Below are 24353 nucleotides of genomic sequence, written 5' to 3'. Positions count from 1 at the left end.
CCATCTCAAAAAAAACCAAACCAAACCAAACAAAACAAAAAAAAAACTTGGGACCATAGTGAAATTATAAATAGTTTTCTTATTTAACAAAATTCTATGAGCATCTTTCCATTTCATTAGATACTCTTTAAAAACAAAATGGCTAAAGGTTGCCTAGGTTCACCATATGGCTATATGGTTACCCAGTAATCTATTCATTTATCTCATTCTCTATTGTGGATATTGAGGTTGTGAGCATTTTTGCCATTATAGGTAACTGCATGCACATGTGTTTCAGCAGATGTTTTGTGGGTGACTTCTGGTGCCAAAGGGGCTGGGGGAGAGAGGATGAATAACTACAGTGCCCAACTCACTGCTCATGTGAAAAGGACAGAGCTACAACAAGTGGGCTTATCTAAAAAAGAGCTGGGAAAGAGCCCAAGAGAAGGACCTTGAGAGAGAGTCTGAGCCGAGCTTTTGTGCTGGGGCAGAGGAGAGCCAGGGAGCTGTGACCTGGGTGGCCCCGTCCCTGGCCATCTGTCCACAGACACTGGGTGTGCTTCATTTGTCTGGCCACGGGCGGGTAAGGACAGCCTCCCAAGGTCACTGCATCGGTACGGGATTGGGCAAACAAGTGCGGAGATGGAGGCTTGTCATTCACTTTTATAATCACTTCCTGCCCTTCTCCAGAACACCCAGGGCAGCACCAGTGCACACATGCGCTCAGAGGTTGGTGATGTCAGCACTGGGCTGGGCTGTTCTCCCTTTCCTCTTTTCCCTGCCTCTAGGAGACTTCTCCCTCCCACTCTAAGGTCACAGGCGGCAAGGAGAGGAACCTTTGGGCCCTGCCACGTGCCCAGTCATTGGAAGCCCTGGCCCAGCCCTACCTACCTGCTCTGATCCTGGGAGCCCACAGCTGAGCTGGCCAGTGGGACTGTAAACATCCAACCAGGCAGAGGAATGGACGGAGAGGCAGGTGTTCTGTCTGCCCTTCTCCAGGGCCGAGGCTTGTGGAGGTCAGACAGCTGGGAGGGAACAGGGCCTTTTCTGGAGAAAGGAGCATGTGGCCGCCTCACTCTCAGCCTTCTCTAAAGTATAGGACTTTTATGGAGACTACTTTGGAGCCCATTTGGATGCTTCAGTCCTCCTCTCTCACCCTGCCCCAGGACAGTATTTCAGCTCCATTAGCACAAGGGTTTTCCTGAACTTCCAGTTGGGAGACGTGAGTCAGGCTTACCCTGTCTAGCTCCGTTCGTTTGGGAAGAAGCCCTGCTCCCCACCTGGGTTTTCATTTCTGCAGCATGCAGTGGTAACGGGGTACAGCAGAAAGTGCATTGGGAAGGTTCCACAGGCCTAAGTCCAATCCCAGCCTTACCATTTCCTGCCTGTGCAAGCCAGAGTGACTGCTGACCCTCCGTCTCCTCATCTGGTCTATAGCCTGGAGATAATAAAGCCCCTCACCCTGACCCCAGACCCCCAGGGACTAGAGATGATGCGTGGAGAGGATCTGGTGTCAACACATTGGGGTCCTCAGGAAAGTGTCATGGGGTTTGTGTCAGGTGCCATTTCTTTCATTGGTGGCCTCTCTCCTCTCTCCCCTCACCTCCCAGGAGGGGCTGTGTGCTGAAATCCCCAGGGCCCCTCTCCTAGAAGGTGGGCTCCACTCCCTGGTCTGTGCTCAGTGTGGAGAAGCCACCTGTGCTGAGCAGCTTCTTCTCCAGGCAAACAGGAAGCAGCTTACCTTGAGGGAGGCAGGAGAGCTGCCTGGCTGTGCTGTGTGTCTGCTGTGTTGTGTGTCCTCTGTGCCGTGGGGAGGAGGACAGGCTGGGGAGGGAACTCCCAACACACACACACACACACACACACACACCGTACATATGCAAGACCCACTGCGTGGAAGGAATGGGGAGAGGCAGGTCCCATTCCCCTTAGTACAGTCTTGAAGAGAGGCTGAGCAACCTTTATTCATTCATCAAATGGCTGTGGAGCAATTGTGAGCCAGGCACTCTGCTGTAAAGCACATGGGCCAGTCCTTGCCCTGGAGGAGTTCATGGTCAAGGGGAGGATGGGAACCCATAACTAAGCCGAGGGGCAGGGCCTGGACTTGGGGAAGGGGGAAGATCACTGGTGCCTCCCTTTCATCCTCAGGAAGCCATGGGTTACCAGGAAGTCTGGACTGGAGGGGGCAGAGCCCGGACTTGAGGAGGTGACACTTCACCTCTTGGTCTCCTGGCTTCTGCCTCCGCATCTGCTGCCAACCCCACTTGTCCATAACTTCTGGCCATGTTCAATATAGATCACTTTCGCTTCTAATCTTCCTCCACTTTTCAGCAGCAATCAACCAAGCCAACCACTTCCTCCGTCTGAAGCAACTGCCTCTTGTCTTCTATGACAACATGGCTCTCCCCTTGCTTCTCTCACCTTTGTGACAGTCCCTTTTCAGTCTTCTTTACAGACTTGTCCCCTCCCATCCCAGGTAGGCACCACCTTCCCTCTCCAAGCTCAGATGGGCTCCAGCTGCGTTTTTCAGTTGCCTACTTGAAATATCTCACAGGTAGTTCAAATCTAATATTTAAAAATTAAACTCTGGGCCGGGCACGGTGACTCATGCCTGTAATCCCAGCACTTTGGGAGCCCAAGGTGGGCAGGTCACCTGAGGTCGAGAGTTCAAGACCAGCCTGACAAACATGGAGAAACCCCATCTCTACTAAAAATACAAAATGCGTGGTGGTGCATGCCTGTAAACCCAGCTACTCGGGAGGCTGAGGCAGGAGAATCGCTTGAACCTAGGAGGTAGAGGTTGCGGTGAGCCGAGATAGCACCATTGCACTTCAACCTGGGCAACAACAAGTGAAACTCCATCTCAAAATAAATAAATAATAAATAAAAGTTAAACTCTGGATTTTCTCCCCTGAGCCTTATCTCCCAGTTCTTTCCTATTTCAGCAAATGCCATTATTACCGCCCATCTGGTTGCTTAAGTCAGAAATCTGGCAGTTGCCCATGACTTCCCCTCCTATCTTGACCCCTCGAATATAATGAAACAGCAGGTTCTATAATCATCCCCTATATGCATTCCCAGCCCTATGCCTCCCTTCTCTGCCATGACCGCCCCAGCCAAGCCACTGTTCCCCATCGCCTGGACTCTCACAGAGCCTCCTGACTGGTCTCCTTGAACTTATGTAGCCTCTACCATCTCTTCTCCATGCAGCAGACAGATCCATCTATTCTCCATATAGCAGATGGATGATCTTTAAAGTAAATACACAAATACTCTTTGACCTGTCATTTATCTGCTTTAAAAATGCACCCTGGGGGTCGGGCATGGTGGCTCACGCCTGTAATCTCAGTACTTTGAGAGGCCAAGGTGGGCGGATCACCTGAGGGCAGGAGTTCAAGACCTAGCCTGGCCAACATGGAGAAACCCCATCTCTACTAAAAATACAAAAACAAGCTGGATGTGGTGGCACACATTAGTAATCCCAGCTACTTGGGAGGCTGAGGCAGTAGAATCGCTTGAATTCAGGAGGTGGAGGTTGCAGTGAACCGAGATCTCACCATTGCACTTCAGCCTGGGAGGCAGAGCAAGACTCTGTCTCAAAAACAAACAAACAAACAAGGCCAGGCACAGTGGCTCACGCCTGTAATCCCAGCACTTTGGGAGGCCAAGGCGGGTGGATCATGAGGTCAGGAGATCAAGACCATCCTGGCTAACATGGTGAAACCCCGTCTCTACTAAAAATACAAAAAATTAGCCGGACATGGTGTCGGGCACCTGTAGTCCTAGCTACTCCGGAGGCTGAGGCAGGAGAATCGCTTGAACTTGGGAGGTGGAGGTTGCAGTGAGCCGAGATCGCGCCACTGCACTACAGCCTGGACGACAGAGTGAGACTCCATCTCAACAAACAAACAAACAAACAAACAAACAAAAATGCACCCTGGGCCTGACATGGTGGCTCATGCTTGTAATACCAGCATTTTGGGAGGCCAAGGCGAGTGGATCACTTGAGGTCAGGAGTTTGAGACCATCCTGGCCAACATGATGAAACCCTGTCTCTACTAAAAATACAAAAATTAGCCAGATGTGGTGGCAGATGCCTGTAATCCCAGCTCCTTGGGAGGCAGAGGCAAGAGAATTGCTTGAACCCGGGAGGCAGAAGTTGCAATGAGCTGAGATCATGCCACTGCACCCCAGCCTGGGTGACAGAGTGAGACTGTTTCAAAAAAAAAAAAATGTACCCTGTCTTGCCACTGGGGTGCCTGTGGATTCTGGCCCTGCCCGTCCTGACCCCATCTTTTCCCACACCCCCTGGGCCCTTGGGACTGCTCTGCACCACACTGGCTTGCTTTCTATTCCCTGGAAATGTGGAGACATTTCCCACCTCAGGGAAGGAATTAGAAGCCGAAAATGTCCTTCCATGCTGGACCCTCCTCACCAGGACATGGTGCAGCTTCAGAGGCCTTCCCGAATTCCCATGGCAGTGTGCTCACCCTCGCTGCTCTCTTATTTCTCTCTGCTTCTTCCAGGCATTCCTCACAATTTATGATAAAGTTTGATTCATGAGTCCGATTGTTTATTTTATTTCTCTGTCAGTAGACTGGAAGCTCCCTGAGAACAGGAGTTGTTCTGCAGCAGACAGGCCTATGCAAACCTACCTACCCCAAAGTCTGAGGAAGCTGAGAAGTTGAAGAAAGAGGCTGAGAAAGCTAGGGGACTTTCCAACAGAAGCCATGTAGGTGTCTCAGGCGGCGATGAGATGAGATGGTGGATCCCTGCATTAGCACCTAAACCCGGGGCTCGTATACCACAGGGTAGGGGCAGTTCAGATGGGATTTGCAAGACAATTGAAGTGTGATATCATTAAGATTGTTTGACCTATGGGTAGCACTTACGAACTGCTCTTACACAGGGAACAATAGATAGACTGGAAATTGTAGAGGCCCTGCCTTGGAACTGGGGTCACTCAGTTAAGTCAATGTGGCAGGTTAGCTTCCAAGATGGAGTTGCTTCAGCTTCCACAGGGGTCATGTGTTTTATTCCTGATAGGTCAGCGGCTTGTAGCATAGAGCCTGCACGGAGCAGGTGCTGACTTTGAGCCTTGGCCATGTTCTGGAGGCACCCCTAGAGGCTGGGGCCCAGAGAGGAGGGTTTGCATTTAGGTCTTGGTGACTTCAGGTTTCTGACTTACCCAGCCTGATGGAGTCAGAGAGTTGTAAAAGCTGAAATATATAAGGAAGAAGAGCTTGGAGAAGAGAAGGAACCAGGCTTGCCTTATAAACATTGAGTTTGAAGTGCTGGTGAGATAAGTATGTCCCCAACATTTGCCAGCCCCAGGAAGTAGAGAGTGGAGGACCCCATCTGATATGTCCAAATACATGAAAGTTAAGACTAAGGCTCACAAACTGTCATATAAAATGTGTCCTACCGGGTGCGGTGGCTCACGCCTGTAATCTAGCACTATGGGAGGCCGAGGCGGGCGGATCACCTGAGGTCGGGAGTTCGAGACCAGCCTGGCCAGCATGGAGAAACCCCGTCTCTACTAAAAATACAACATTTAGTCAGGCATGGTGGCACATGCCTGTAATCCCAGTTACTTGGGAGTCTGAGGCAGGAGAATCACTTGAACCTGGGAGGCGGAGGTTGTGGTGAGCCTAGATGGCATCACTGCACTCCAGCCTGGGCAACAAGAGTGAAACTCTGTCTCAAAAAAAAAAAAAAAAAAAAAAGTGTCTATTCTCCTACCTAATTCTCCTACCTCCCACTTTCATCATGGCCTGGAGGTCCAGGTTTGAAGGAGGATTCTTAGCCGTGTCTGAATGTTGCTGCCACAGCACAGCCCACCCCAGCCTTTGGCCCATGCCACAGTTCCACCTCCCTTTCTCTTCCCCACCCTGCTCTGTATCCCCCGTGCATGTGGGTGGGTGACTTGCCCACAGGTTCGAGCTCTCTCTACCTGCTCCTGTCTCCACTATCAGGACTCTTGCCAGCGCTCCACCCAGTCTCGGGCTGCATAGGGCAGTGGTGCAGTGTGCCCACACCGGGAGGAGGCCATTTGGGCCCCAGAAGTGGAGAATCTCAGGATCTGGGTCACTCAGAGTGTGGTGGAGAAGCAGGGTGCACGGGCTCCATGTTGGTATGTTCCTGTGGACTCTGCACCCTGCGGGGAGGGGTGTGGCTGTGGGTGAGCTAGAGCCCGACCCTCTCAACTCTGGGTCGGGGTGGCTGGTCCACACTGCTGTGTGGACATGCAAGTGAGGGAGTCTCCGGGTCAGCTGGAATCATGAAGACAAGAGTTCAGGGAGGGTGGGAGTGGTGGAGCCTCGGCAGAGAAGTTGATGGTCATTGATGCTGAGGAAGTAGATTGTGCGGAGGGAGGAGAATGGCATGGTGAGTGCGCTCCCCACAAGCCTCACTCACAATTGTGGACACTGTGGCCTGTGTCCCGAGGACATGTGTTGGGAATTCAGCCATGGGGAATGGAGGTCCGTTGGTTCATATAGTCACAGGCTCTGTATTCTAACCCCAGCTTTGTGATTTTCCAGCTGTGCAACCCTGGGCAGTGGCTTAGCATCTCTGAGCTTGCCTCCAGATCTGTATGATGGGTTTATTAATGCTTCATAAAGTAGGTGTGAGGGATTGAGGTGCTACTGGGAGACACTTTGTAACTAAAAGGCAACTGTATCACTTGCATTATTACCAGTCACATGAGACATAGTCACACAAAAATTGAAATGTCATTTGTTTAAAAACCAGAAATTGCCCAACTTAGGGCCCTCCTGTCTCTCACTAGGTGCCCTGCAGGGGACCGAGAGCCAGAGCAAGACTGAGAACCTGGGGCAGAACCGCAGGGAGGAAGGAGGTGGGGCCTGCTTACCAACCAGGCCTTGGCCCCTTCCCCTTTCGATCCCAGGCCCCTGCATGGCAGGGAGAGGCCAGTTCCACCATGGCAGGCTCTTTCTAGGCTGGTGTGCAGGGTGGGGGTCTCCAAGGAGCAGGGGCATGGGGAAGGGAGCTGGAGGTGCTGGGCCTAGGAGGAGAGGCTCTTGTCTTGTGGGCAGGAAGTGTGAGGTGTTGAGCAGCTAGGGAACCCTGGGGAGGCGGCGGGGAGCAGGAGGGGTGTGTGTTGTGGTGAGGAGGAGCGGAAGTCGGAAGCTCCAGCCGTCACAGCCACATTCACTGGGCAAGCCGACTGTGAGCCAGGAAGTGCTCTTGGGGAGCCCAGGCCAAGCCATCCCTTCTTGGGTCCTTTGGAGGTGAGCTAAGTGGGTCTGCCTAGGGTGGGGCTGGTGGAACCTGTGGGAGCAGGGAATGTGGAGAGTCACATGTGGGTCCTTGTGGCAGGGGCTGGGGCAGGTAGGCAGGGGAGAGGCGAGGGCTCTGGCAGTGCCGTGTGCACCTGCCATAAGCCTGGGCTAGGCTAGGCCCCTCCTTTCCCCTTCCTGCTCTGCGTCCCGTCCCTCTCCTCCCTCAGCTTACCCCTCCTCATCTGACCCTTCTCTGATTCCCTGCCCTGGCCCCACAGACCCCTGTTGTTTCCCTTCCCTGGCTCCCCGCAGAGCCCCTGGAGGTCTGCAATAGTGAAAGGTGAAGGAATCTCCTTGCTAATCCTCTTGTGAGTGTCACTGCGCCCCCAGTGACTGGTCTAGCTGAGTACCCCGTGGGGGCTTTTGTGGCCAAAGGCCCCAAGTGATCCTCGACCCTAGACTCTGGAGATAGGGAGTCTGGAAGGCCTGGGTTTGGGGTGGGGGCAGCTCTGGGTGTGGTTGCTGCAGGAGCTCAGAGTCCACTTGGCCATCAGGGGACTCCCAGCTTCATCTTGCCTTCCAGGACCATCCTGGAGAAGCTCGAGGAGAGGTAAGGGGACCCTCTTTACTGGTTTAGCTCTGGCTTAGGCCTGTTGTCCTGATGGGCAACAGGAACCACTGAACTCTCAAAGTGTGCCTGTGTGAGACACTAAGGCCCACTGCAGTCATTATTGTTATAGTGAAGGTAGCTGCATGGAGGGAAAGTCCCTGACACTGCTATTTCCCCCTTATTCCAGGGCCTAAAATCCCACAGTTGAAGTCACTCCTCTGCTAGAATGCAGGGAAGGGTGGCCTGTCATCAGCTGATGATAAATACTCCTCCATTCATCAGACCTTGGCCCAGCTTTAAAAAGTGGGCCCCAAGCAGGCCTGTCTCCCAGTTGCCTAGGACTCTAGAGCATCCCATGCCCCCCTCCTCCTACAGACAAGGAACCGCCTAGCATGGGGATCAGAACCCGGGCTGCTGAGCTCTTTGTTGGAGAAGGGGAAGAGACCTACAGAAGGGGTGAGGGATGTGGGGTGAGAGGACCCAGGGAGGAGAGGCCCAGCCTGGCCCCAGCCCCCTAGGGGTCTTTGTCCTCCCCAGGCAGCAGCTGTCCTGGGTCCCCTTGGCACTCTGTCCCTACCCCCGTGATCTCTCCCCTGGATACTCTCTGCCTACCTCAGACCTCCATCCTCTGCTCCCTTCCTGAGCCTCTGCTGGCCTCACCACAGGCCTTCAGTAGCACTGCCTTGTCTCTCTCTCTCTTTCTGTGTGTGTGCGCGCGCAAATTTGCATGATGGCTCTTTCTGTGTGGGCAGGATGTGGGGCCTTCTCGAGTCATTTCTCTCATGGTGCTTCAGACCCCAGGTTCAGACAGAGGCCTCTGTCCTGCACCTCCAGGACAGGGAGTTCCACTCATGGTTCCTGCCTGCAGCAACATCTGTAATTCGGCAGCTTCCTGAGCTGCAGAGGGAAAGGACAGGTCACCTCCTGAGTCCTTGGACCGGCCAGAGGCCTTCATACTTTTTCCATAGGAGGGAAAACATTTCCAGGGTAAAAGGAGGGAGTGTTTGCTTGCTGAGTCTGGAAGCTCAAAAAGGGAAACAGAGACAGGCACCCTGTGGGTGAAGGCTCAGGGCTGACTCCTTGAGGAGGCCGAGAGCTGAGCCTGACCAAGAGGGCTATTTGTTTGTTTTTGTTAATTTTGGCTTCTCTAAATGGACAGCAAAACAACAAAGTTAAACTGAGCAGGACACGGTATTTCGTGAGCACCCACCAAGGGCCAGGCCCAGCACTCAGACCCATTCCAACTTTACAACAAACCTGTGAAGTATAGCTTTATTGGGTATTAGTTCCTTATTTTACAGAAAAGGAACCAGGTGGAGTTTTTCACCCAGAGCCACATGGCTTGTCAGCTGTAGAGTTAAGATGAGATTCTGTTCTGCGTTCTTCACTATGACCCTGAAGTGGGCAAAGGAGGGTGGTCAGTGCAGGGCCTTAAGTGGGCAAAGGAGGGTGGTCAGTGCAGGGCACCCAAGGACATCACCTTCCTACTCAGGGCAGGCTCATACCCCAGCCTCTGTGATGAGTCTCCCGGTTCTTCAGCCAGAGCACAAGGCTGCAATGCCAGGCTGAGGGTGAAAAACAAACTCACTGTTAGAAAGCACAATCCGGGTGCCAGGTGTCAGCTGGGTTCCTTCCTGCCCCCTAGGGTCAAAAAGAAATTGCCTTGAAGCCGGGGATGGGGCAGGTGGGAGGGACTCTGTCTTCTAGTCCCTCAGCCACTGCTTTCTGTGTCCTTCACCTCCCACAAGAGGGACACAACGCTTAGCCCCTGCAGTATTCTCCATGAAAAACATACACCCCCTCCCCACCGTGGTGAAGATTCTCTGAAATGTAGTCAGCTGTGCTCAAGAAGAGTGGCTGGTGGGCAGCAGAGTGGAGCGGTGCTCTCTCTTCCCCACCTCGGCTCCCTCCCTGCTCCCTCCTCTCTGAACCCTCCTTAAACTTTCAGAGACAACTCAGTGCTCAGAAAAAACGAAGGGCCACTTTAATGTAGAGGTAACAGAACTCAACTGATGGGGCAGGTGGCGATTCTTTTGCTGCGGATTCCTTTCCTTCTGCTTTTGTTCTCACTGGGATAACAGACAGGAGATTTCAAGAGAGATTTTACTAAACACCAGGGTGGAAAAACACAAGTAAACCAAGAAAATTTTAGATGCATAAGACCTGGGCTCTGCTGCCCAGTTTCTGGCCTGCCTCTGCCTAGAGGGTGCCATCCTACCTCAGGGATCAAAAGCTAGTTCCATCCTCCACCCTTGCGAGATCAGACCGCCCTCACCTAGGTGACAGGTAGGACTGCCTTTTTGGCCTTAGGAGGTGACTTCACCTTTTAGGTCATCCTACCTTTCCATTCAGGCAAGAGCAATTGAAAAAAAAAAAAAGGAAGACGTCTTTTAAACACACAGTTATACAGTGCCCCCTCCACAAGTGGAGAGCACAAACAAGACGATTGAATGGGTCCTCCTTTCTGTTCAGGTTGCTGCCTGGGAGCCAAGACCCATAGGGACATTTGGGCTGCTGACCCAGTAGGGACCTACCTCTGGGGGAGCACTGCCCTTGGAGCACTGGGCTTCCTGGAGAGGGGAGGATGAGGTGATTGGTCATGGGCAGACTGGCCCCCACGGGGAAGCCTTCATGTTATAATGATGCTAACTTTCTTCTCTAAGCCTCGATCTCCCCAGTCTTCTGGCCTGGTTGTTGTGGAGGGAGAGTTCTGAGGATCCATCCCATCAGTGTTTCTCTCCATTTGTCTGTCCATTCATCTAGCCATCTCCTCTCTTATTTTCACAAATGTTCTGCAACGCCGACTCTCAGCCAAGGAGGTGCCGCACAGGAGTTCGAGTGACTCCAGTGAATTCAGGAATGTCCAACAGAATTGATCAGTGGGCAGGAGGAGAGAGTGATGCTTAAGAGAGCTGTAACCTGGGTTCGCACCCCAGCTCAAGTCACAGGCGGGCCTGAACCTCTCACGTCAACGCTAACCTTTAAGTTTCTAATCCACTTGATCTAAACCCCTCAAGTCAATGCTGATCTTTAAATTTCGAATCCAGTTGAACTAAAGTATGCCCCCAGAGCTTTGTGGGTGGGAGTGGTTAGCAAATCAGTTACATAATGTGACTATGCCATTCAATATTTTCATACTGAGACAGTGGTGAAAAGGAAACACAAAGAACCTGCCGTCTTGGTGCTTACCTTCTAGGCAAACTAGAACCATGTGGATAAACACACTGGCAACTACACACCGGGATAAACGCTCAGAAGGTAAAAGCGAAGGGTGGAGTATAGTCACATTGAGTTTAATTGGTTTAAAAAGTCATAGCCGGCCAGGTGCTGTGGCTCATGCCTGTAATCCCAGCACTTTGGGAGGCCAAGGCAGGTGGATCACCTGAGGTCAGGAGTTTGAGACCAGCCTGATCAATATGCTGAAATCCTGTCTCTACTAAAAATACAAAACTTAGCAAGGCATGGTGGCAGGTGCCTGTAGTCCCAGCTACTTGGGAGGCTGAAACAGGAGAATCGCTTGAACCTGGGAGTCAGAGGTTGCAGTGAGCCAAGATCATGCCACTGCACTCTAGCCTGGGTGACAGAGCAAGATACCGTCTAAAAAAAAATGTCGTAGCCAGTCAAACTACATGCCTTGTCCCCATTGAATACCTGATCTGTCTCCACCCTTCCTGTCTCCATTGCCTTGGGCTCCCCTCCACTGACCAGTTCCTCACCCTCACCCCTCCCAGGCTCCTCAGGTGCTGCAGGCCCCAGAGATCTGCTCTCTTCTCTTTGCTGGGAAAGCTGCTGTAGCCTCTGATATTTATTTTTTTTCCTCTGAAAAAATCCAGCAAGGAACACTGGTTTTTATCTGGGAAGGCAAGTCCAATCCTCATTTATGTCTAGCATCAGCATTAGCGTGTGCCTAGAGGGCTGCTTTATGTAAATATACATATCTATTTGCAAGTACATATGTGCAAAGAGAGACAAGTGGGGTTTCCTCTCATCTTATGAAAAATTCAGGATGGCCTTTCTAGCAGGCCCAGCCCCGCATTCCCACTCCCATTCCCATATTGGCACGGGAACGTTTCTTGCCAAGTGAGTTGACTGATGGTGAAAGAAGGTCAGTTGGCGTTATCCTGGCAAAATACTCTGGTGCCCGTAGGGCCGTGAGGCTGGCACTCATTCAGGTACAATGTGTGGGGTTGGGTGAATGAGAACAGGAGAAGGGATCAGGGGTTGTACATGGCAGGAGAACTATTTGGGCCCAAAGACCAGGACTTCACAGAGACCTGGAGGGTGGCTTTGGGGTCTGGGAAGGGAGGCAGTTGAGTAGAGCTAGGGATATCTTATGTTCTGGTACCTGTAAACCAGGCGCTTCTCCCCAGCTTTCCCCTCTATCTCTAAATAAACTTATCTTCCTAGTCATTTATTATACCACATGGGCTGGTGTCTTGAGGAGGCGCAGTGGGATGTGGTGGGGTGAGTCACTTCTTTGCTCACACTCGGTTGCTCTCCACCAGGCAGGTTTGGGGAGGGAGATTTGGGGTCCAGGATGTTTTCCCTAGTATAGACAATAGGGCCTGAGGCTCCTCATCCCTTCTGCCTTGGAAGTAGAATCGTCTCAGTCCTCTTGCCCAGAGAGCACTGAGGGTGGACAATGGGCAGCTGCATGGGGAAGAGAGAGTGGTATGGACTTAAGGAGTAAACCATACATACTGTTACCTGGAGGTAGTGGTGTGAGGTGGAGAGGCAGAACCTAGAATGATGAGTGAAGTCTGGATCCATGGGAGAAGAATGAAAGGCAAGACTGTTAATGGAAAGGGATTCCAATCCAGACCCCAAGAGAGAGTTCTTGGATCTCGTGCAAGAAATAATTCAAGGCGAACCCATAAAATGAGGGCAAGTTTATTAGCAAAGTAGAGGAATAAAAGAATGGTTACTCCATAGGCAGAGCAGCAGCTTGGGCTGCTGAATTAAGGATACCCGTATCTTGAGCCGACCTCTTATCTCATCCCGTGACTTAGAATGCCTAGCTTCCCGGGAATGCAGCCCAGTAGGTCTCAGCCTTATTTTACCCAGCCCCTATTCAAGATGGAGCCACTCTGGTTCAAACATCTCTGACAAGACCAAATCTGATCCATTTGATTCAGAGCATCAAGTACAAGATTAAATATAAGAAAGGGCCCCCTCTTGGGAAGTCAGCCTGTTGGGGAGGCTGCCATAACTAACAGGTGGAAGGGCCCTGAAGGCCGGTCAGGGGCCATTCCGGGTGGGCTGAAACATCAGAATCCTGAGGCCGTCATCCAGCAAGTCTAGATTCTTGGTATTCTAAAACAGGAATGCAGGGGTTGGGTCAGAGGGAGGGGTAAAAACCCAGAAAGAGATTTCCTTTTGGAGGCACTTTTAGAAAAAGGATACTTCCAAAGTGAATAAGAAACCGAAATGCATACTGGCCCTCCTTCCTTCTCTCAGGTGCCCTCCAGATAAAGGCATGGGGCAAAGCGATGTTTTCTAGGTGACCTTGAATAACAGCTGGACCCCCTGACCTTGGTGAGAGAGTGCTGAGGGTTACCACTTACTGAGTGTCTAACAGTGGGCCAAGCCTTGGCTGAAGGCTGCGTGAATCACCTCCGTTAACCCTAGCTCCCCTGTGCAGTGGGGCTCCCCGATGCTAAGGAACTTTCCAGGCTCATCCACTCAATTGTATGTGGCAAGACAAGGGTTTGAGCTGTGGTCCATGTGGCTATTGATTCAGCTTATGTTCTCTAGTGCTGGGCAGGGAGGAGCTGATCCCCATGGGTTTGTTATGTGTGCTGGTTAGGGCCGGGCATGCCAGTCAAGCTCCTGTCCTACAGGCTGCCTGTGGGAGGACCTCAGTGTGAGGTCTGGGGCCCTGGACGAGGCCACCTGGGCTCACTCTCTTCATACTGGAGCAGGGACAGGGCAGAGAGAGCTGCAGACCGGAAGGTGGATGGTCTGGGGTTGGACTCCGGCCCCTGTCACCATCTGTGAGTCATTAAGCCAGACTCAGGCTAAGGCTTCCTCATCTGTTAAACAGGGACACGCATGGGACTGCTCATCTTTCAGGTGCGAGGTTGGGGGAGTGGTGGGTGGGGACAGGCTTGGTTAACTGCATGTGGAAGGGGCTGTTGTTCTTGGGTATCTGGAAGTCACACATGGTTATAATTTGGGAGCATGTGTGTGTTTGTTAATAGTCTTGCTCCCCAAAATATTCTAATACAGCTCATAAGCACACACTCAAGCCTTCAAGATAGGAATCTGTGAGTGAAGAAAATGAGGCAAAGGGAAAATAAGAAAAGACAGCTGCTGGGTGCAGTGGCTCACACCTATAATCCCACCACTTTGGGAGGCCAAGGTGGGCAGATCACTTGAGGTCAGGAGTTTGAGACCAGCCTGGCTAACATGGTGAAACCCCATCTCTACTAGAAATACAAACAAACAAAAAAAATTAGCAGGGCATAGTGGTGGACGCCTATAATTCTAGCTACTCGGGAGGCTGAGGCAGGAGAATTGCTTGAACCCAGGAGGCAGAGGTTGCAGTGAACCAAGATTGTGCCGCTACACTCCAACCCGGGTGACAGAGTGAGACTCTGTCTCAAAAAAAAAAAAAAAAGACAGCTGCCAGGGGAGTGCTTACGACATGCCATAAGGACCTGTGTACTTGACCCTGCACTTCCACTTTGTGGAGAGCCAGCACCATGAGACAAACAAGTTACAAGCTTCACAGTGTGCTTTGGATCAAAACAAGCCAGCTATTCTGAGGAAGCGGGGCTGCTCTGAGAGCCACGTAAGCAGTGGGCTACATGCAGGGGATGGAGATGCATGCTTCTAGAAAACACCCTGCGAGTTTCCTGGGCTCATCTGATAAGGGCCCACCCAGAGTGTTAGTGCATCCTGTGTACACAGCAGCTCCGGGCAGATGTGAGGCAGCTCCAGGCAGACACTGCTGCCACATCCCAGCCTCCTCTTCCCTAGAAGGCAGAGATCTCCTCCCCATGCAGCAGGCAGTCTGCTGGGTGGTGGGCAGCAGGGCTGAACCATCCTCCCTTCATGAGGGCTTGGACTGAGTTAAGCAGAGGCCCCTTGCTGCTTCTACCTGGGCCAAATTCCAAGCTGTCAACAGCTTACAAGGACCAGGAAGCAGCCTGTGAGCCAGCCTGGTGAACAGGGTAAGGCCCCAAGGATAGGAGCCTTGGAAAGTGGAAGTAAGGCAGGCTGTGGCCTTCGTGTCATGGGTGCCTGCTTCTTCCATGAGTCTGTTGCATTCTCCTCACCTCCAGTCTGTGTCTGTTTGGCTCCCACATGCTTTGGTTTACATGTCCTTTGTGTCTTGCAGCTGCTTCCTTGATACCTAGGGCATTTCCGCCTTCTGTTCCTGCTGCCAACCACCTCGGTCTCCACACTCTCCAATCCAAATGCCCAAGAGAAGGATCTGATCTGGCCAGTTTGTTCTTTTCAGCTAAGGCACATGGGCTACCTTCAGCCAACAGATGGGTGTCTTTGGGGCAGGTGCTGCTCTGGTGCAAGTTTAGAGATTGTGGGGTCAGATGGAGTATGTGGTACACTCTTTATTCCCAGCAGGGCTGTGGAGGGCAGTGCTAAGGAGCAGCAGGCATAGATGGGGAAGACACTCCAAACACATCTAACACACTACATACGTGCCTCCAGAGGCTGACAGCCCTTCCCTAACCTGCACTTGCTTTGGGCATTTCCAGGGTAGATATGGATTCCCAGTTACCCCAGCGGCCAGTGCTCCCTCTAGTCCACACGGTGAGACTGTGAAAGCAGATGCTCCAGGGGACTCCTGCGCAGCTTTTGCTCGGTGGATGATGGGTGACTACAGACTTTCTGACCACCCCCAGCCCATGGAAATTCTCAACCTGTACTTGGGAGACAGCCTGGAGCCCCACCCAGGAGAGTGCCTGAGGGAAACATGCAGCCATGAGGATCCGCCGGAGTCTTGTGAGGAGCAAACCTGGGCCACTGACCCTCCTGAATCTACCAGACAAGATGCTCCTCCCTGGGGCTCCGGCGTGGAGCTCACACACCTGGGGAGCTGCTCTGCCCAGGGGGAGCACAGGCAGAGCACAGCATCACCAGGGTCACCTGTAACCAGCCATCTACCGGGGAGCCCACAGCAGAACCGGAGCACGTCCACGCAGGTAGTGTTCTGGGCAGGCATCCTGCAGGCCCAGATGTGTGTCCTAGACCTGGAGGAGGAGCTGGAGAAGACGGAAGGGCTCAAGGCTGGGCTGAAATGCTGTCTCCCCAGGCCCCCTGTGGACCTCCCCGGGGACAGGGGCCTGCACTCCAGCCCACCTGAGAATGAAGACTCAGGGGAAGACAGCAGCGAGCCTGAGGGGGAGGGCCAGGCATGGCTGAGAGAGGGAACCCCAGAGTCTTCCCCACAGTGGGGAGCTGAGGAGGAGAGCATGGTCTTCAGCAACCCCCTCTTCCTGGAGAGTCCTTGCTCAGAGAACAGTGCTTCTGGAGAGCGCTTTTCCTGGGGGGCTGCAGACTCCCATGCAGGTGTGAGGACTGGACCTGAGAGTCCAGCGACTCTGGAGCCTCCCCTCCCAGAAGACACAGTGCTGTGGGAGCTGGAAAGTGAGCCGGATTTGGGGGACGGCGCTGCTAGCAGTGGGCATCGTACCCCTCCATTCCCTGTGCCAGTCTATAAAACACACTCCATCTGCTGGGCCTCAGTGGCTGCCACTGAGGGGGATCTTGCAGCACCTCCTGGTCAGGGGGAGAGTGAGGTAAGCCCAGTCTTGGGAACCAACCGGGGCTGTACTGGGAACACAGAAGGGAGGGTCTTCCTTGGGGGTCACCAGGCCCAGAACATTCTTTTCTGATGCTAAGAGCTTTGGGGATAACCTGCATCAGTATATAGCAGGGTAATAGAGCAGAAAATCAGGACCAGTGTTATCTTCAGAATGATAGGACATTTTATCAATGCCATGATGTCAGCTGATATAATTAAGTCCACAAATGTCTCCATCTCACCAGCTCCAAGGGGCTATGCCTAGATACGTTTGGAGAACAAACAGCTCCTCCAATTGCAGCATGTTCCAGGCCATTCTCAGATTCTTCCCCTCCCACCTCCAAGACATTCCCAACTGTAACAGGGCAGCACTCAGCCTGCAAGGGTGACCTCTGCCCCTAACAGAGAGATGCCTATTTCAAAAGTCCAGTCCTCTCTCTTCTTGACAGATTTCAGCAAGTTGTTACTTTTAGCTCACCATCTGTCATTCTTCCCCCGTCCAGTGTCAATAGATCAGGCCCATATGACAATGGCAGAGATTCTTAATATCAACTAAGGATGGGGACATGCTCTGTGAGACAACAGGGAACACAGTTTTCCCAGGGAGGCCTCTCTTTAAGAGATAAGGAGACTCAATATGGTAGAGTGTGGCTGTAATTTTCTAATCTCTCAATTCCCTGAGAACAATGAAGAGCTATTATCCAGATCAGCTCTATTACCTAGAGCAGCTCTGTCACTGGAGCCCCAAGATCAGAGAAGCTCCTGGGTACTGATGGGAGTCCCCTCCACCATGGGCCAGGGCCCCCAGTGTGGGGCAGTTAGGGCTGTGCCTGTGGAGGTCCATTTTCTCAGGACTTTTTTTTTTTTTGAGACGGAGTCTTGCTATGTTGCCCAGGCTGGAGTGCAGTGGTGCCATCTCAGCTGACCCTCCACCTCCCAGGTTCAAACAATTCGCCTGCCTCAGGCTCCCAAGTAGCTGGGATTACAGGTGTGTGCCACCCCATCCAGCTAATTTTTGTATTTTTAGTAGAGACAGGTTTCACCATGTTGGCCAGTCTGGTCTTGAACTCCTGACCTCAGGTGTTCCACTCACCTGGGCCTCCCAGAGTGCTGGGATTAAGTGAGCCACTGCACCCACCGTGGACTTTCTTGCTCTAAGCACTAACTTCTCAGAGGGAAGCCTGGGAACGCTATAAGTTGCGGGTTGGCTCCTGTCTGGGAAGGCAGAGTCCACCCAGCCCAGTGCCTGGGGCTCTCACCCTCCCTAAAACACAGCCCCCCCTTGGGCTGGCACCACCTGAGGCAGGGCCATCTGGGCAGACTGTGAAGGGAGGAGGCTTCACGGGATTTGAGAAAGGCCCTGGGAACAATTTTCCTCTAGTCACCTCTCCTCTCCTTCTCTCCTCTGTCTCTCTCTAGACTTCTCAGGGAGATAGGCTTGGTCCTGCTCCATCTGCAGCACCGTGTGTGGACGAAGCATTGGCCTGGGAATCAAGATGTGTCGGATCTGATCTTGGCCCTGCTGCACATCCTGTGCAACCTTGGGCAAGTCACTTCCCCTTTCTGGGCCTTACTTTCTCCATCTTTGGAGGAGGAATATGAGCCCATTCATTTCCAGGGCCTAGCACCAACAATCCTAGGATGTGGGGCTTCTCACATCCAGGACTCCCCTTCTGAACCGAGGCTCCAGCCTGGGTGGGAGGAGGACGGAGGGGCTTCTGCCTACTCATGGCATCCTTCCCCTCCCCTCCTTTCCCCTTCTCCCTGCCTGGCCTCTCCCCCATCCACCTCTCTGTGTCTCCAGGGCTCACGGGAATGCCTTTGCCTCTCTCAACAGGCCTGTCTCAGCCCTGAGGGCTGGCAGAGAGGAGGTCCTTTTTGGCCCCAGGTGACTCTTAACTCCCAGGACAGAGGTGAGACCTAATAAGGGGGTTTGGGAAATTGGGTCCTGGGAGGATTTGGAATTTGGAGTGAGGACAAAGATCATTCTTGGATCCATGGTTGCCATTAATGGGTCCTATTATATTGTGTTTAAGCCAGGCAGACTTGGGGTTAAATCCTGCCTCTTTAAAAGTAAATGAGGGAAACGTACAAAAGGCCCGGCATTTCTTACCCTTGGGTCTTAATGGTTTAGCAAAGGTCCTGAGCCCTTAGTTGCCTGGAGGCTTGAGTCCCGGCAGCCCGCTGTCTGCTGCCTCTGCAAGTGGGAGAGGTCACTGCCTGAGGGAGGACAGGGCATGCTGCCAGGCTCCAGGGGAGGAGCCCCAGGGAGGGAGCCTCTGGAGGTGGTGCCCAAGCTGTTCTCCTGCCTCCTGCCCTGTGCCCGCCTCACTTCATGTTCTTCCTCAGATGAGAGGGAGGCTGGGCAACCCCAGGAATCTCTTCCCTGCACCTTGGCCCCCTACCCCTGGAGGAGCCCAACTTCTTCTCCAGAGCCTAGCAGCCCAGAATCTGAGAGCAGAGGCCCTGGTCCCAGGCGCAGCCCTGCATCGTCCCAGGAGGGCAGCCCGCAACTTCAACACCACAGCTCAGGCATTTTGCCCAAGTGGACACTAGATGCTTCACAGTCTTCACTCTTGGAGACGGATGGGAAAGAGCCAAGTTCCTTGAAGAAAGAGGAGGCCGGGGAGGCCCCAAAACCAGCCGAGGAAGTAAAGAGTGAAGGAACAGCCAGGCCTGCAGAGACTGGAGACGTCCAGCCTGACATTCACCTGACTTCTGCAGAACAGTAAGTCTCAGACTAACTGGCTCTCATGCTCCTAATTATGGATGCATTTAAGAATATTCTAGTCTGGAAGGAGGGTGAGAAATGCACATTGGAATTAAACATACTTATATTTATTAAGCAAGAATTATATGACTGGGTACCAGGAAGAGTTTTGAGAAAGACCGTAAGGTTCAGAGGCATCAGAAACAAAACAGCAGATACTTATACATGTGGAGGCGAGATCTGAGTGTGCTGGTGCAGGGCCTTAAAAGAAGCATCCACAGCTGGAGACCAGGAGAGGAGGAAGGGGAGGAGGTGTCCAGGGAACCTGAGCAAGGGCGTGTGCCTGCCCAGAAAAACGGGAGCCATGCTGGCAGGCCAGGGAAGTGCAAGGTCAGAGCTTGTGATGTGGGGATTATGGACTGCTTTGAATTTGAGGAGGTATCTGGGACGCATTCACCAAAGAACCTAGGCCTGGGGCACTGGCTCGGATCTCATCAAGTAGAGGTTTGATGGGGACCAAGGGAATGGATCTTGGGGCCCAACATAGGATTGTGTAACCCCAGAACTGTGACCAGAGGTAGGAATAGGCCAACTAAGAAACCAACCTTGATGTCCACTTGTCCCAGAATGCTGCCTCAAGACTATCAGCCCCTGGGATCTCTACACTGAAAAAGGCGTTTTGTTTTCTAATTGGCTGAATGTGAGTCATGTTAACGGGACTAGCAGGAACCAGCAGTGGTTCATGTCATAGACCTAATGGTGCAGTCCATGCAGGTTAGCTGTAGCAACGGTGCCCTGAGCTCAGGGCCTTGAATGGTGGGGCTTGGAGGAGCTGAACCCAGGCCCTCAGGGAAGAGACAGAGTCACAGCCAGACTGACAGCCTGGCCTGGGACCAGCAGAACCCCAAGGGGAAGGTATTCATGCAAGGTCTCCAGGTCTGGGGCCCTGCACTTTCTTAGGTAAAGCACAGCCGTGTTCCTAGTTTATCTCACCTCAGGTGGCAGGCGTGTCCCTGTGAGGCCCCCAGGGATTTTTTCTCCAATGCAAGGCACGTGGGATTGTCTCCCTCACCTGTCCTGCAGTCCTCCTATACCTCCCTGCCCCTTCCCCACCTCCCAGCTCCGGCTCTAGCCTCCACTCCTAGATCTGGAGCCAAGAAACCTGTGAGGATGAGCTGAGAACAGGAAGCTAAGTGGGCTCTAGTAATGGCAGCAGCTGGGGTAGTTCAGGAGGTGGTCCTCAGCCTCTCCCTTCCCCCACCTAGCAGCCTGGATGACAAGGAGACTGGGTGGTGACCTATGACCCAGTGTGAACAGGCCGGGGTGACCCTCAGCCGACTCAGAACCTCCAAGTCCAGCACTAAGACTCTCAGATGTCACTCAGTCCAATCTATACCTGACTCTTCTGCTTCCCCCACAACGGCACAATCAGGTATTCTAGTTATTTAAGCATTCATTATCCAAGTGACACAGGAAGTTGAACCGGTAAGCAGGAGTCATCATAATATGAAAACGTTCCCTGATAAACAGACAAATAACATTAGGTTTCACTTAAGCACCCTCTCCACCTAACACAGACGGGTCAGGGTCTTTGCTGGTGACTTCTCACTGCCTCTTGAGGCTCATGAACACTACACAATGCAGGAGAAGCACAACAGAAGCTAACAGAAAAGTGTAATTACAAATCCTGGCAAAAAACATATGATTTCATAAGGTCTGTGAAAGTGATGCTGAAAGACCTCACAAATCACATGGAAAACCACTGACAAGTCACGAACCAAAAGAGATTGTCGAGTGAACAATGGAAAAGGAGAAAATAAAAATAAAGAACAAATTGTCACATCTAAAGAGAATTACTCGAACAATCAACTGACAAAGCCCTAAAATATGCTTTTAAAAATGACCTAGTCAATTAGTGTTGTTACTAAAATAGTACTTAGATGAGGGAGAACTTTAAAAAAAAAAGTATGCAAATATAAATTATCATAAAATTGTACCCTTTATTTTTTGGTTTTGTTTTGTTTTGTGGCAGAGTTTTGCTCTTGCTGCCCAGGCTGAAGTGCAACGGTGCGATCTTGGCTCACTGCAACCTCTGCCTCCCGGGTTCAAGTGACTCTCCTGCCTCAGCCTCCCAAGTAGCTGGGATTACAGGCGTGTGCCACCATGCCCGGCTAATTTTTGTACTTTTAGTAGAGATGGGGATTCACCATGTTGGCCGGGCTGGTCTTGAACTCTTGATCAGACTGGTCTTGAACTCGCGAATCCACTTGCCTCAGCCTGTCAAAGTGCTGGGATTACAGGCCTGAGCCGCCGTGCCTGACCTCACTTTATTATTTTATTTTATTTTATTTATTTATTTTTTTGAGATGGAGTCGTCTCGCTCTGTGGCCCAGGCTGGAGTGCACTGGCATGATCTCGGCTCACTGCAAGCTCTGCCTCCCGGGTTCACGCCATTCTCCTGCCTCAGCCTCCCCAGTAGCTGGGACTACAGGCGCCTGCCACTGCGCCTGGCTAATTTTTTGTATTTTTAGTAGAGACAGGGTTTCACCATGGTCTCGATCTCCTGACCTTGTGATCTGCCCGCCTCGGCCTCCCAAAGTGCTGGGATCATAGGCATGAGCCACCACGCCCGGCCTATTTTATTTTTTTGACTTGAATTTTCTTTTCTTTCTTTCTTATAATTTTTATTTCCATAGGTTATTGGGGAACAAGTAGTGTTTGGTTGCATGAATAAGTTCTTTAATGGTGATTTGTGAGTTTTTGAAGCACCCATCACCAGAGCAGTATACACGGCACCCTATTTGTAGTCTTTTATCCCTTACGCGCTTTCCACCCTTTACCCCTGAGTCTCCAAAGTCCATTGTGTCATTCTTATGCCTTTGCATCCTCATAGCTTAGCTCCTACTTATAAGTGAGAACATAAGATGTTTGGGTTTCCATTCCTGAGTTACTTCACTTAGAATAATAGTCTCCAATCTCATCCAGGTTGCTGTGAATGCCATTAATTCATTCCTTTTTATGGCTGAGTAGTATTCAATCATATATATATATTCAATAACATATATGCATATTCAATCATATATGTGATTCAATTATATATAATTGAATATATAATAGTGTGTGTGTGTGTATATATATATATATATATAATATATATACATACCACACCACATACACACCACAGTTTCTTTATGCCCCCGTTGATTGATGGGCATATGGGTTGGTTCCACATTTTTGTGATTGTGAATTGTGCTGCTATAAGCATGTGTATGCAAGTATCTTTTTCTTATAATGACTTATTTTCCTCTGGGTAGATACCCAGTAGTGGGATTGCTGGATCAAATGGTAGTTCTACTTTTAGTTCTTCAAGGGATCTCCACACTGTTTTCCATAGTGGTTGTATGAATTTATATTCCCACCAGAAGTGTAGAAGCGTTCCCTATTGACCTCATCCATGCCAATGTCTATTTTTTGATTTTTCGATTATGGACGTTCTTGCAGGAGTCAGGTGTTATCACAATGTGGTTTTGATTTGCATTTCCCTGATCATTAGTGATGCTGAGCATTTTATCATATATTTGTTGGCCATTTGTATATCTTCTTTTGAGAATTGTGTATTCCTGCCCACTTCTTGATGGGATTATTTGCTTTTTTCTTGTTGATTTGTTTGAGTTCATTGTAGATTCTGGATATTAGTCCTTTGTCAGATGTATAGATTGTGGAGATTTTTTGCCACTCTGTGGGTTTTCTGTTTATTCTGCTGACTGTTCCTTTTGTCGTGCAAAAGCTCTTCAGTTTAATTAAGTCCTGGCAATTTATCTTTGTTTTTATTGGATTTGCTTTTGGTTCTTGGTCATGAAATCTTTACCTAAACCAATGTCTAGAAGGGTTTTTCCAACGTTATCTTCTAGAATTTTTATAGTTCCAGGTCTTAGATTTAAGTAAGTCCTTAATACATCTTGAGTTGATTTTTGTGTAAGGTGAGAGATGAGGATCCAGTGTCATTCTCCTTCTTGTGGCTAGCCAATTATCCCAACACCATTTGTTGAAAAAGTATGTCCTTCTTGTGGCTAGCCAATTATCCCAGCAGCATTTGTTGAAAAAGTATGTCCTTCTTGTGGCTAGCCAATTATCCCAACACCATTTGTTGAAAAAGTATGTCCTTCTTGTGGCTAGCCAATTATCCCAACACCATTTTTTGAAAAGTGTGTCCTTTCCCCACTTCATGTTTTTGTTTGCTTTGTTGAAGATCAGTTGGCTGTAAATTGTACACTTTAAATGGGTGAATTGGATGGTATGTGAATTATATTTCAAAATAGCTGTTATTATTATTATTTTTTTTGAGACAGAATCTCACTCTGTTGCCCAGCCTGGAGTGTGAGGTACAATCATGAATCACTGAAGCCTCAGCCTCCCAGGCTCAAGTGATCTTCCCATTTCAGCCTCCCAAGTAACTGGGACCACAGGCATGTACCACTACACCCAGCTAATTTTTACTTATTTTTATTTTTTATGGAGATGTGGTCTCACCATGTTGCCCAGCAGACCACAAGGCTGGTCTCCAACTCTTGAGCTTAAGCAATCCTCCCACCTCAGCCTCCCAAAGTGCTGGGATTACAGGCATGAGCCACTGCACCCAGCCTGTTACTGTTTTTAATGGCCTTTATGATCTTACTGTGAAAATCAAGCATGAATACAAGATGTCTTATCCAGCCAGGAAACTCGTGCCGGGAAAATTAAATTTTAGGCATTGTGTTTACTATAAGATTTAAATAAACTTATTTGTACATTTACGGAGATAAAGCTCCAATTAAACCTTTTCATTATTTACTATGAAATTATGTTCTCATTTTAGTTAGATTTACTTACTTCTGTTTTGGGTTGGGTGAACTTTAATTTTTGGCATGAAGAACCCTCCCTTTTCAGAGGCTGGAACTTCTCTGGCTACCAAGCCTCTGAACCTCTCCACGGGGCAAGCCTAGTTTCCAGATGCATAAGGAAGATGGTTCTTTGGTTTCTGGCACTGATTGACATTCTGTT

General features: G+C 50.8%; 1 protein-coding gene across 2 annotated transcripts in view; it reads left to right on the top strand.

Annotated features, from left to right (window-relative positions):
- Nucleotides 1–24353, top strand: part of PSD4 (pleckstrin and Sec7 domain containing 4) — a 45406-nt gene that overhangs the window by 9284 nt on the left and 11769 nt on the right. The window contains exons 1-5 of one of the 2 annotated variants that reach the window (XM_032177292.2): nucleotides 7146–7232; nucleotides 15555–16598; nucleotides 18023–18148; nucleotides 18441–18516; nucleotides 18953–19331. In XM_032177292.2, coding sequence (XP_032033183.1) covers nucleotides 15666–16598; nucleotides 18023–18148; nucleotides 18441–18516; nucleotides 18953–19331 — 1514 coding nt within the window. In that variant the 5' untranslated portion in view covers nucleotides 7146–7232; nucleotides 15555–15665. Of the gene's footprint in view, nucleotides 1–7145; nucleotides 7233–15554; nucleotides 16599–18022; nucleotides 18149–18440; nucleotides 18517–18952; nucleotides 19332–24353 lie in introns of those variants that run through there. The other variant, XM_032177294.2, reaches the window with a different exon arrangement.

Source organism: Hylobates moloch, unplaced genomic scaffold, assembly GCF_009828535.3.
Source record: "Hylobates moloch isolate HMO894 unplaced genomic scaffold, HMol_V3 SCAFFOLD_15, whole genome shotgun sequence".
Taxonomy (NCBI): Eukaryota; Metazoa; Chordata; class Mammalia; order Primates; family Hylobatidae; genus Hylobates; species Hylobates moloch.
The sequence above is the reverse complement of the archived record's forward strand: the minus strand, read 5'-3'. Positions and strand labels throughout refer to the sequence as shown.